The sequence below is a fragment of the Anopheles bellator genome, chromosome 1 (assembly GCF_943735745.2).
Source record: "Anopheles bellator chromosome 1, idAnoBellAS_SP24_06.2, whole genome shotgun sequence".
In the NCBI taxonomy this organism is placed as follows: domain Eukaryota; kingdom Metazoa; phylum Arthropoda; class Insecta; order Diptera; family Culicidae; genus Anopheles; species Anopheles bellator.
The window spans coordinates 59,775,412-59,787,853 of record NC_071285.1 but is presented as its reverse complement, the minus strand read 5'-3'; the positions used below and the strand labels follow the sequence as shown (position 1 = coordinate 59,787,853).

The window sequence follows — 12,442 nt, the reverse complement described above, 5'->3', positions numbered from 1 at the left end:
CGTCATTTGTCCGGCAAGGGGTTGCCCATACACAGCAAAGGGGTCTGCCGAGGCTTTTTTAAATTTATCTACTTGGCCGCCGTTTGAGGAGTTCGGCGCCAAGAACCAACAGTTTGTGGTGTCATCTGCTGAGATGGATTCGCACCTTAACAAGAACTTCTCGCCTACATTTAGCGTGAATCGGACAAAGTTTTCCCACCGATGAAGGAAAACGTAGAAACCTTCATTAGATAGCACTCGTTCCAACTCGTCCCCTTGTTGCGGTACTCACGTCGATAGGAGACCCCGATTGACGGAGCTACTGAAGCCTTGGCCCGTCGAGCTGCGGGTCGTAAAACATTTCCTTAGTTGTTTTTCGTTGTGTGTTTCATCTGCTATTTAAAAAAATTATGTAAGTCGTTCACAAAAATTCCTTTTTATTAACCCTCGCAGTTGGCTACGCCACTGTCCCTGTTTCGGGCTGTCAACTACGCTACTGTTTTTGACATTTCCCCTCCTTCGATGGTGGGGTTTTGACAGCAACACAGCTGTTTGTTGATCCTCAGGACGAACGATTGATAAAATAAAATAGGCAATAAATATCGCCACCACGAAGTACAGGAGCACATTTAAGTGAACGTATTAGCGCGAGTTACATTACACGAGTTACACGCCTGCAATTAGCTGTTAAGTGTGTCGCTGCCAATTCTACATTGGAACTGAGTTTTTAATTACACTCACGCGTAAGTATATTGTATTGTGTAATCTTTCCGCTTGTCTCTTAACATTAGCGTCGCTCCAGATGATTACAATTGATTACCTGTTGTTGAACTTTTAATTAACGGTAAAAAGCTATTTGCTGAAATTCGGTGCCCGCTTGTCACTTTGCTGGTACCTTGTCCTGCAGCAGAGAAGACGCGGAAACCGGTTTATGTTGACTGCCTCTCATTACCCTTTCTCCATTAGGATGAACTACTTGCGCACAGCATGCGAAATCGCACGTAGGTCTGCCAATGGCCTGCAGCATAAGCCGGTAACGATGACGTTGTTTCAGTCACGTAGTGCTCGAGCGTTCTGTTCCCAGGTCGAGCCAAAGCAGACTCCCAAGCCGAGCGCCACAACTGGCAATGGGCCTAAACTGAGTACACATACCCACTCTCCAAACAACTTGGAAAAACGTATGCTTGTTTTTGCGAAACGATACAAATCGATAGATGAAGTTCCCAGCTTCGTCAGGTAAGCCATCATAGTTCAAACTGGCACACGCTCAGCCAACCGATCGCCAATATGCTTCCGTTTTGTGCAGCCAAGAAACGATGGAGCGAGTCCGGAACCAGGTGCGCATCAAGATCGCCAATTACATGATGATTGCAACGGCGATCGGTTGCATCATTATGGTGATCAGCGGGAAGAAGGCTCAGGAGCGTGGAGAGTCCGTGTCCCAGATGAACCTTGACTGGCACAAGGAGTACAACAAGAAGGCCCACGAAGAATACGAGGCTTCGCTGGCGGCCGAAGCGAAAAAGTGAAAACCTTTTACCATCTCTGTTCGGATATATTGGAGTTTGGAGTATTTTAAAGTGTTGTCCTCGCAGTTGTTCTGCCACACCATTATGTAAATAAAGTAGGTGAATTGATAGGCTTTGTGGAAATATGATTCCTTTTTATTATACGCTCGTTCTCTTGTAGATTGTACTCAGTAAAGCTGAATCGTCTCAACACTGTACCATTTGTTAGTGCTGGCGGACGAGAAGCCTTTCTTACACTCCACTGTATGCTGCAGTTCGGGAAGAAGCGATTTTAGTTGCCGCAGCGAACCGATGTGTCCGTCCACGATGACCAGGATTCGTCGCAACTGCTCTTGAACGATTTCGTCTTTCGAGAGTAAGAACTGCTGGTAGTGCGAATCAAGCAGCACCATGATCCATTCGACGGTTTTCTCATCACTGTCGAACCGATCACCATTGTGCAGTGTCTCACTCAGCGTAGCCATCGGATCGACCAGCAGATATTCCAGGTGCTGCAATAGCTTCGATACGGTTGTAAAGTCAATTCCGCTTCGAACAATCGGAATTAACGATGAACGATTGAAGCTGCACGAAAGAACGACGTTCAAAAAGTCACGCCGAGATGGATGGGTTTTCTGCGCGTCGATAATTACGTTCTGATTGGGCAAAGGCTCCATCCTCTCAGGAACGGTGTTCAACTCGTTTGCATCAGGTTCGCATTTTTCATCGGTAGCTTCAAGTTCTAAACTCATGGCATATTTCAATGTCTGGACAAGGAGTCTCTCCGAGAGGACCGAATAACGCTTCAAACACTTGGCGATATCGTTCGATAAGTTGGCCTTAATCATCAACGGAACAACTTTGTCGCATATGTCGATCTCGGAATAACCGCTGCGTTCCATCTCTTCGGCGATCAGTTCGCATTTTTCGCTCAGCACCAATGGGCCCAGAATCAGGTCCGGATTGTTGAACAGCTTCAGTTGAACCTCCTCTTGCGTCGCATCGCGAAGAACTTCTATCGGCAGCGATTCACGGTACACCTGACGTAAAGTTTCTTCGAAATCTTGTTCACTAGCGTACTGGTGGTATAGAGGCGATGGCTCATTTTCCGAGTCATCGTCTTCTTCCTTCACTTCCTCAACAGGTGGCAGCGATCCGCCGAACGTGTAACCTTCACAAAATTCCGCTTCGTCGTTGATACTTTCGTCATCGATCGTGCTCGAAAGATCAAACGTTCGCTGGCTGCCAATCAGGTCCGAGAGTTGCTCTTTGCTGATTTTAAACGGTACGACTGCCAACGTTTCCCCAAATGCGAGCAAAATGTTGCCCTCTACCACCCAGATACGGGACGCTCGGAAATATACCTTAAAGTATTGCTTCGCCTGAAACACTTTAAATTGAACGTTGAAGAGCGCCAATGTTGCCCCGTCCCGATTACTGTTGTTCGCGTAAATGGCGATACAGTCCTTGCCAACGCTGGTCATCGAGAGCGGCTGACTGACGTCGATGCTTTGAACAAGCTCGAAGAAACTTCCCACGCCCTCCTGTTGCTTCGGTGACTGGCCGAGGCTGAGCTGAAGAATGAAGAGCCGGCCGTCGGACCCTGTAATGGACGAAACCTTCTTCAAAGTAGGGGCTGAGGACAAACATTTGGACTGGCGTGCTTACAAAGGGTTATCAGTGATGGTCCTTCGCTGCTATCAACAATACACCGTCCAGCAAGCTGTAGTTCGTCGCCGATCCGTTCCAGTTTGATTTTCTGAAACCTATTCACCACTTTCAGATCGGATTTGCCGAGAAGGGCATAGTTCAGTTCCGTTGAGTCGTCTTTTCCGTTTCTCACGTAATACGTCAGCAGAGGTGATCCGTCGTCCAGCGTTAGCACCTGGACATCTTGGATAGTGTGCGTCTCGTGGTCCACGTTCCCGGACTGCACAATAGCAGCCGGGTTCGTTCGATCCCTGTTTCTAGTTTCCAATGCACTCTCGAGCGATTCGCAGGTCCCATCGTTGTACAGCACCAGTGTTTGGCCGCTCTCAACAGTGAACAAGTCCTGTATCACTCGGTACAACTTAATTTTTTTCAATGCATTCAAATCGTGCTGTTCTCGCTCCCAGAAACGCAAATACCGTCCACCGAAAACTCCGACGTAGCGTTCGGAATTGAAATCGTAAACCACTTTACTACTAAGCCGATCCAGTACCGTCCAGCTACGCACCTGCCGTTGGTTGCTTAGCTACCAAGGAGAATTAGAAACAATAGCGGCAACCGTGCTGTTTAGAATGTGAGTTGCAAACCGATCGCGAGTGTGCGACCTTACCTTCACGACAAGAATGATGTTCCGTCCGAGCGTATTTATCACACACCCAAGATCTACATCCCGCGACAGTCCTAGAAAGTCTTCGATATTATTTATAGGGCACAGATTGTAATAAGCGAGCAGTTTAGCCATTTTCTTGCTTAGAGCTCGCCGGGAATTGCAAATTGTGTATGCAAACAAATGAAACAACGTGCTCTTCGTAAAGTGACAGCGCCTTTCTTTCGTCGATTGTTTTACATCGAGTCCGACAAAAGAACGATGACAAATGCCGCTTCTTTCGTCGACCTTTCGATAACGACTCCGACAGAAGAAGAATGTCAAATGTCAAACAATTTCCCGCTGATGCGAAATCCATGCGATGGTGTGATCGTGGACGATAAAGTTAAATTGGATTGGACTGGATTTAAATACTCCCGTGACGAGCTGGGTGATAAGTGGCAAATGATTTGAAATCGATTCGCTCGGTTCATGTTGTGAAAGTGTAATCCTCACATCAAGAATTGCGACTATTGCAATTGTTTAGACAGTGTTGGTAACGGGACTACGCAGTGTGAAACTCGGATTTTGCTACGTGGTGATCGAAGGCAGCCGATAAACAAGAGCTATTCTCGATTGCAACGTTCGCCATTGCAAACAAAGTGCTTTGGGATAAACCTGACCAAATATAGCACCAGAAATCATGGGCGGAAAGCGAACGAAAAACAACACAAAGGTATGTAAACAACAGCGGATCTGCGGATTGAACCTTCAGGATCTCAAGCACGGTGCACTACGATAGATCGTTTTTGCATAACTTCCTCCGTATTATAGCCTTCCAGCTCGGGCCGCAGTGCGGAACTGCTCGGTACGTCCGTACCGACGCTCTTCGGTTTCACGGCTCTCGATAGCACGACCATGCCGGTCGTGCCCGGATTCGTACAGATCGATCCAAACCACGGCATGGACGAGATTGATCCCAATCTCGACGATACGCTGCAGATAGTGCTGCGTAAAATGCTGAAAAAAGACCCGACTACCAAAACGAAAGCGCTCCTCGAGTTTACAGAACTCATCGGCAGTGCTGAGGTGGAAGTGGTGAAAGCAGTGCTTCCATTTTGGCCACGAATCTACGTGAATCTTGCGACCGATGCGGAGCACCGGGTGCGCGAAACGGCTCAGCAGGCACAGGCTGCCATCGTTACGCGGGCCGGAAAGAACATTGCCCCGTTTCTGAAGCAGTTTGTTCCGGCATGGATCTCTTCTCAATACGATTCCTATGCGCCGGCGGCCAGTTCCGCACAGCAGTCATTCAGTCGGGCCTTTCCACCGGCGAAGGTTAGCGAAGTGTTTGTGTTTTGTGAGAACGAAATTTTGGATTATTTTACGAAAAATTTAACCATCCACACGGCCATCACCTTAAGCAACCCAAAGTGAGTAAGGACTCTCGATACCATCCGCCGCTCGCTGATCGCATTTCATTCGTTTCCATTTTGCAGATCGCACACACCGGAAGAGTGTGAAAATAAGTATCAACGTGTGCTCATATCCAGCTTGCGCGGTTATGCGCTTTATTTGACTAAGATTCCGGTGGAAAGTTTGAAAAAGTCAGCGGAAAAGAATGGTGCCATGCTCGCGCACCCGAAATTCTGGACGTACCACAAGCACAAAACGCCCGCCGTACGATCTGCATGGTTTGAGGCCATCTCTGCCCTGCTGCAGTACGGTCCGTTTCTGACCGAGAACCATGAAGCAGCGATCACGAGCAACGTGTTTCAGTTTATGGACGAAACGGACCCTACCGTCGTGTCGCACGTATGGAGTTCGATTGTGCTGATCCAGGCCAACATCTCCGGCTGGCACAATTATGTAAACTTCGAGAAAGCCGTGTTTCCCAAGCTTTGGAAGCTGCTCAAAAGTGGAGGTGCAGGGAATGCGGCCTGCATTTACCCGCACATGCTTCCCCTGGTATCCGGATGTACACGCGAAGTTCTGGGAGCGGAGCGATTGGCCAAATTTTATTCCCTTTTCTTCGAAAGCATCAATGAAGGATTGAAGGCAGTACAGACCAGCCGTTCAGATGTGTCTGCCATCTCTCAAGCGTACTACGAAGTTTTCCAGTACGTCATTGTGCATTCAGTTCGCGACGGTGCCATGACCGATGCAGAGATGGGCGAATTTTGTATGAACCTCCTTGAACGTCACCTTATTGGAGTAATTTCGTGGTGCATTACAAGTGAAGCGTCCTGTGGAAAGTACGTTTTCCAAAACATGACCAATCTGCTCGATCATTGGTGTCAACACAGCGCTTCCCACGGGCTTTACATGGAGCTGCTGGCCACATTCTGGGAACGCCTATACGAAGTGATCAAGGATAGCGTAAATTGTAAAGAGAACCCGCCCAGCATTACTGACTCGCATCTTGATCTTGTGCAGAACTTGAGGCGAAACTCGTACAAACGGGTTCAATTTCCAGTGGAAATTGCCACCAACGACGCCGTGGATGGATCAGGCAATGCATCTTCCAACGACCGTGCGATCTTATTCGAAAGCAAAATCGAACAATTGGTTTACAAAATATGCCAATTGTACATCGCGAAGATCACCGTCGATCGTGAACGAGAATATCTGGTTCAATTGGAGCAGTTCATGCGGGCATTCCAGCGTCGCGAGATGTTTGTGTTTCTGGCCGACGGTAGTGAAAATCTGAAACCTCTATTCGACCCGTTTGCTCGCTGGTTGCAAGACCCCAAGCTTCAGTCGGAGTACGTAGTGGATGTGATATTTATTCTGTATCAGTACCTCAACGCGGAAGAGCGTTTGCTGGTGCTGAACAAGTGGATAAAGGTAGGTGTTAAGTTCATTGTTCTGTGCTCATTGTGCCATCCCTTGTTGATTTTGTGACACCCGTAGTGACGAAAAAGCGAATCGAACGAAGTTTAAACTCCGTATAAAAAATGCTGTGTCGCTTGTCCCTATTCCGTCACATGTAGTTGAGACATGACAAACTGTTTGGTGTCTCATCGTGACACAAACAATGCACAATTAATGGTGGGCGACAAAAAATAAGTAAGTCGATTGCAAACAGTCATAGAAACTTGCGGTCAATCTTTTGAGCGTTGTTAAAACAGGGGTTTTGCGATGTCCATGGCAACTTGTGGAGGATTGCGATAAACAACATATGAGTCAACAGCTGCGTTACGACTGACTGGCATTGCCAAATGTTGCATGGCCGATACTTACTCTTATTTGATTGTTTTGCAGATGGCCAATAAAACCGTTCGGAACTGGATCATTACGCGAGCATTGAGCCACCCTCTGTGCCAGGATCCCAACATAAAACGGTTTCTTTCGCAAACCGAGGCATCCGAGACAATCGTCGACTGCGCGCGGGAAGTGGCCAACGGTAACACGAAGGACAACATGATCCTGCTACAAAAATGTTTCTTCGTTCAAAAAAGCGGCGAAATATTGATAGATGCGAAAACCTGTGGGAAGATTATTGAAACCATCACGGCCCCACTACTTAGCACCGAAGCGGAAGAAGTGCACGACGTGTGTATCAGTTTTCTCGCTCAAACGATGCCAATCATTTGCGGTGATGAGTCTTTGTCCGAGCTGTATCGTCCGCTGTTCCGCACACTGTTCGATTTCACTGTACATAATGTGGAAAGCGATCACCTGTCGGATGATACACTTTGGGAGGCGACGACCTCTTGGCAGGGTTCACTGTCCGAGGAGCATATTAAGGTGGACGACACACTAATTCGCGAATGTGTCGATGCTCTCGAAGTTCGTTTGCGATCGTTCTACGCACAAGATGACAGTAGCACACTGATTCTGGTAGAGAAGTTAGCGGAAATTGCGGCCAAATTTATGGCATGCTCAACAGAATGGTTGAAAAGCGATGATTTGAAACGTCGTGAACAGATCGACTCCATGTTGGCGAAATTATTTGACAACAACGTAACGGAAGAAAAACCTCACACAGAAACCATGGTTCAGCTGGCGTCTTACATCGAACTTCTTCACGGTCGCCTGACGACGACACAGCCAAAATTAGCTTCTACAGCGATCACGGTGGAACAGTGCTCAAACCCTTCATTGCGAAATTTGCTCCTTCGAGCCGTGTATTCCTTATCCATTGTTGACAAACTTTCCCGTAAGGTCAAACAGCTGCCACCGAGAGATGAGCAAGAGGAGAAAATGGAAGTAGATCTTCCAAGTAATGCTACGGAGGAAATGGACGACTGTGAGACATCCAACGATGACGATGAGTTAATGATCTTAAACGAATGGTCGGAACTGATTTACGAAAAGATACTGTCTGTGATATACTTAGCTACCGTCGGCGATACGATTTTATACAATACTGAACAGGTAAGGGGGTACGGTCGGTGACCCCCTTTTTCCTATTTTATCTGATCCCATTTCCAATTGATCTTGCAGCTGGAACCGTTCGTGGAGAGTCTGATTTTAGCCGTTCAGGAAAAGATAACTCTCATGCTGAAGAGCATACCGCACAATATATTGCAGCAAATCAAGCTAAAACTATTAGCCCTGGCCAACGAGCGGGGTATGCTTTGGGCTAAATCTCTCACGACGCTGCTGGTGGTTGATCTGTACGCGGACAAGGAAAATGGGCCCGTTCTACTCTACGAAGATGCGTCGACATTTGTCAACAGTGACGATCTTATGTCGTACATTAACATTTTACAGGTGACAATATCGGTATGCCTCAAATCATCTGATGTTACTAACTTTGTATTTTGCCATTTCCTCAGTGTCTATCGGCCAAAATGCAACCGAAATGTCTTCCGATCGGACCGAACCTCTTCGAAAACTATTTCGACGTACAGGTGAAGCTCGCATCAGCGCGGTGTTTGATTGAAAACCATTTTGCTACCAACTACAATGAGCTAAATGACAGGAAAATCATCGGAAACTGCTTGATAGTGCTGCACGAGCTCATCTCCCGGCAGACAGCACAGAAAATGTTACTCTACAATTGGTATGCACAGTTGCTTGACATGTTGATCCTTTTTCGATGCTTATCCTTTTTTTTCTTCTACCCAGTGATCTGTCCCAAGCGGGCGAAAACAAGCTCTTCCTCGATGTGGAGGTGGCCCATCTGCTGGCGGTGGTATTGCGGTTCTTCCCTTCCGAGCTGGACATCAACAAATGGGACTTTATTCGCATTGCACTCAGCTCCTGGACGCTTTCGGCGTCGAAAAGTTTCGCCAATTTCCATAACCATAATGTATGTTACCTACCTAGTAATTGTTTCCAAAGGTATTATGTCGATTTTTTTTTCGGTTTGCATGCGTAGATTTCAATCTTCATAGCTGCCGTGTTTCAACTGTTCAACGGTTTGATGCAATTCTTCAACGCAGAACGTTTACGCAGTTCTTCGGAAATGCTTACAAACGTGGTCGAGGAATGGGATAATGTGTTCGCGAAAGACGTAAACTTGGTGTTACTAAAAACGTTCATTGGAATTGTCAGTCAATTAGGTATGGTATCATTTAATGCGACCATTAGAACCCATGGTATGACATTTGTGAAACAATTTTAGATCGCAACAGAAGCGCAGATCAATACTTCATCGAAGCGATCAGCTCGCATATCGAGTCCTTAGATTTTTCGTACGTATTGAAGGTAAGGCACCCTATCTCTCCCTTGTCGTTTATACCATTTTAAAGCATTGTTCACTTTTCTTTACAGGCCAATAAGGTAGACTCGAAAACATCCCTGGACGATCTCATGACATTCACGCTCACCAATGTGCAACACTGGAACTGTCGGGTTCGATACGCCGCCGGTTTCATTTTGAAATCCTTATCGTTGGGGCTGATTCAGCGCGATCTGGATCAGCTGCTAAAGCGTACGGAATCGTCCGAACAACCGCAGCAAACCGGCGCAGAACTGGAAGAGAACTGGCACTTGTTGCAACGCTTCAAGTTGGAGCTAGATCAGTACGAAGATCTCCTGCGGGAGTTTGTATCCGATTTCAACTACAAATCGTCGGACACAGACAGCATATTGAACCAACCAACGAGCAGTAGCCAAGCACAGAACACGAAGTCACGATGTTTGCCGTTTCTTTTGCTGTGGGATTGCATTCTAGACATCTGTGCGAAGGCTCCGTCGGAGCTAAGATCTATCTACGCTGCATGGATATCGCACCATCAATTTGAACACGTAAACAATGCACGATGTTGTAGCTCATGAACAACGACCGATTTAATCCCTGCTCTACGTTTTACAGCTCCTGTTACCTACGCTGTTTAAGCTGATGCCACAGGAAATTTTGCGCAATCCCGACACTTGCGCCGTCTATGGACAAGCAATGTTTTCCAGCTTGCAGTGGAGCCAAATCAAAAGTAAGTGACGGCAACAAGCAATTGTTACGGTACAAGCGTGTGGTCTACGTCGTCTTTGTTATCAGGTTCCGTGCCCTCTTCATCGCTTTCGACATTCTGAGTTTGTTGCACGAGTGTAGGTTCACTTTCATCAATCGCCGACGATTGTAGGTTTTCTTCTACTCTACTCGTCTCTCCATCCGTTTCATTGTGCACGTCCTGGACCGAATTTTCCACCGGTTCAGTGGCATCTTGTACGTATTGACCAACATGTTCTTGAGAAATTTTCTGGACAACTTCACTATCGTCAATCAGATCCGTCCCGAATACGCTCGAATTGTGCGAAAGCAACGAGTTCCCTGTCGCTGCACTCTGCCACTTCGCAAACGAAATGTTGGTCGCTTGCAATAAGCAACATATCCATTCTGCATTTTTTTCGGAAAACTCCACGTAAAATCTGTTCATGATGTCGCCGTCATAATTGTTCTCAGTCACTTCCGGCGGGCGTATGTTTATGAACTGGCATATCTGGAAAAGTATTGCCTGTGCAGCGCGCCTACCATCGCTGTCTAACGGACAAAGTTGACCACCCAGATAATAGTTTTGGAGTTTTTTCGCCAGCTTTTGGATGGCTTCTGCCAAAAGCCGGGTTTCCAAGCGTCTTTTTTCGCGCCGATTTCGCGTATCACGCTTGGCTCGATAGTGGCGCAAGTTGGCATCGTCACGCTTCTGCTGCTTTGCGTACTCCACTGCGTCCAGTATGCTGACAAACGTTTCGGTTTTGAGAAACTCTTCCAGCCGTTCCTTTTGGGTCAACGAAAGACGAATCGCAAAGTTGTCCAACGTACTTTTGACGTGCACCTTTCGCGGCCGGGAGAGCACTTTGATGCGGTTCGTCACCGAAGCCAACGTAGGACCGATGTTCTGAGTGGGCTGAAGGAATAGACCACATAATTATATGTCGGTGTCTTTGGGCGGATTGGAACAAATTTACCGTTTGTTTCGGTGTCGCAATGAGGTCGATATGTTCCGAAGTACCGAGCTGTTCCCTATTAAAGACGGAATCTGCTCCAGGTTGAACGAGTGGCTGGATCGTAGACGACTTTGGTCGAATCTTCTTCCACGGCGTCGGAATTTGGTAAAGACCCGCACATCGCTGTTGTTGCAACTCACATCTCCGTCTCAGTTTTCGCTCTTTGGCCCCTGCATTGAATTCTTGCTCTAACGATGACACCGGAACTTCGGGCGGAAACTGTTCGTAGACAGTTGCCGTACTTTGGAAACAAGAATTTTCCATTTCGTGTCAACCTCTTCTTTGACTGATGTGTGCGAAATTGCTGTACAAAGCCAAGCCTGCTAGGATCCTAACGCTAACTTGTCTCATTTTTCTTCTCCTCAGTGCCTAGCACCAAACTTGAACGTTACGCCTGCCATCTGTACACACAAACGCTGCGTCACCTTCCGGTGATCGTGCGCCGATGGTTCAATGGCCTAAACCACCGGCATGCGACGATCGTCAGCAAAATTACCTCCAACTGCGTATCGGGACTGCTGTGCCAGGAGGAATTTCAGGCCCTTGTAGAACGCAAAGACCGACAGGACAATATGCAGATCAAGGCACATTCGGCTCTTCGCCAGGTGACGGCCGTCTACGCGATCGATGAGGCAAAACTGGAGCTACAAATAACGCTGCCGAGCAACTTCCCGCTGGGTGCAGTCACCGTGGAAGGCGGCAAACAAATCGGGGGCCGGCTGCAGTCCCGACAGGTCGTCATGCAGCTGTCCATTTTTCTCACGCATCAGGTACGTACACCGGCGTTCAATGCGATTCGTTTTCTCACCTCATGCCCTCTCGTGAACAGAATGGATCCATCTGGGATGGGTTGTCGCTCTGGAAACGCAATCTGGATCGGAAGTTTGAAGGCGTCGAGGAGTGCTACGTGTGCTACAGCGTGATTCACCAGGACACGTGCCAGTTGCCGAAGCTGTCGTGCAAGACGTGCAAGAAAAAGTTCCACGGCCCGTGCCTGTACCGTTGGTTCAACACAAGCAACAAATCAACCTGCCCTATCTGTAGGAACATCTTCTAGGATGCGTTCAGGTTCACAGAACAACGAGTGAGCCACGGATCGTGTTTTTTAGCTTTAGCGTACTCATTCATAGTAATAGAAGAAAGAACATTTTCAAACTGTGTTCGATAGGCTACGTTACCGTTTACTGCAATTTCGTTTCATTTAGATGGTGTTACAGACAAGTAGGACCTTAGGACACGGCGTAAATAAATGAAAATGCGTTTA

At 47.4% G+C, this 12,442-nt stretch overlaps 3 protein-coding genes across 4 annotated transcripts; 2 read left to right on the top strand and 1 right to left on the bottom strand.

Annotated features, from left to right (window-relative positions):
* The first annotated feature begins 522 nt into the window (after window positions 1-522).
* LOC131205755 (UPF0389 protein CG9231) lies at window positions 523-1,696 on the top strand. 2 transcript variants are annotated; one of them, XR_009156763.1, is made up of 4 exons: window positions 523-722; window positions 946-1,215; window positions 1,286-1,603; window positions 1,669-1,696. XR_009156763.1 is itself a non-coding variant. In XM_058197999.1 (3 exons), the coding sequence occupies exons 2-3, from the start codon at window positions 947-949 to the stop codon at window positions 1,506-1,508; spliced, it is 492 nt and encodes a 163-aa protein (XP_058053982.1). In that variant the 5' UTR covers window positions 523-722; window position 946; the 3' UTR covers window positions 1,509-1,689. The 2 variants fall into 2 exon arrangements, 1 of the variants encoding a protein (XP_058053982.1); XM_058197999.1 differs by having other exon boundaries at window positions 1,286-1,689.
* LOC131205745 (uncharacterized) lies at window positions 1,623-3,939 on the bottom strand. Its single transcript, XM_058197986.1, has 3 exons — window positions 3,808-3,939; window positions 3,156-3,723; window positions 1,623-3,090 (listed from the first exon to the last, which is right to left on the bottom strand). Exons 1-3 carry the CDS (start codon window positions 3,937-3,939, stop codon window positions 1,676-1,678), a joined length of 2,115 nt encoding a protein of 704 aa, XP_058053969.1. The 3' UTR covers window positions 1,623-1,675.
* A 547-nt stretch (window positions 3,940-4,486) lies between these two features.
* Window positions 4,487-12,423, top strand: LOC131216460 (E3 ubiquitin-protein ligase listerin). The gene is made up of 13 exons (XM_058210955.1): window positions 4,487-4,519; window positions 4,618-5,216; window positions 5,283-6,630; window positions 7,048-8,163; window positions 8,233-8,502; window positions 8,568-8,794; window positions 8,860-9,043; window positions 9,113-9,296; window positions 9,359-9,441; window positions 9,508-9,984; window positions 10,052-10,166; window positions 11,545-11,948; window positions 12,008-12,423. The coding sequence occupies exons 1-13, from the start codon at window positions 4,487-4,489 to the stop codon at window positions 12,233-12,235; spliced, it is 5,268 nt and encodes a 1,755-aa protein (XP_058066938.1). The 3' UTR covers window positions 12,236-12,423.
* Window positions 12,424-12,442: the final 19 nt, after the last annotated feature.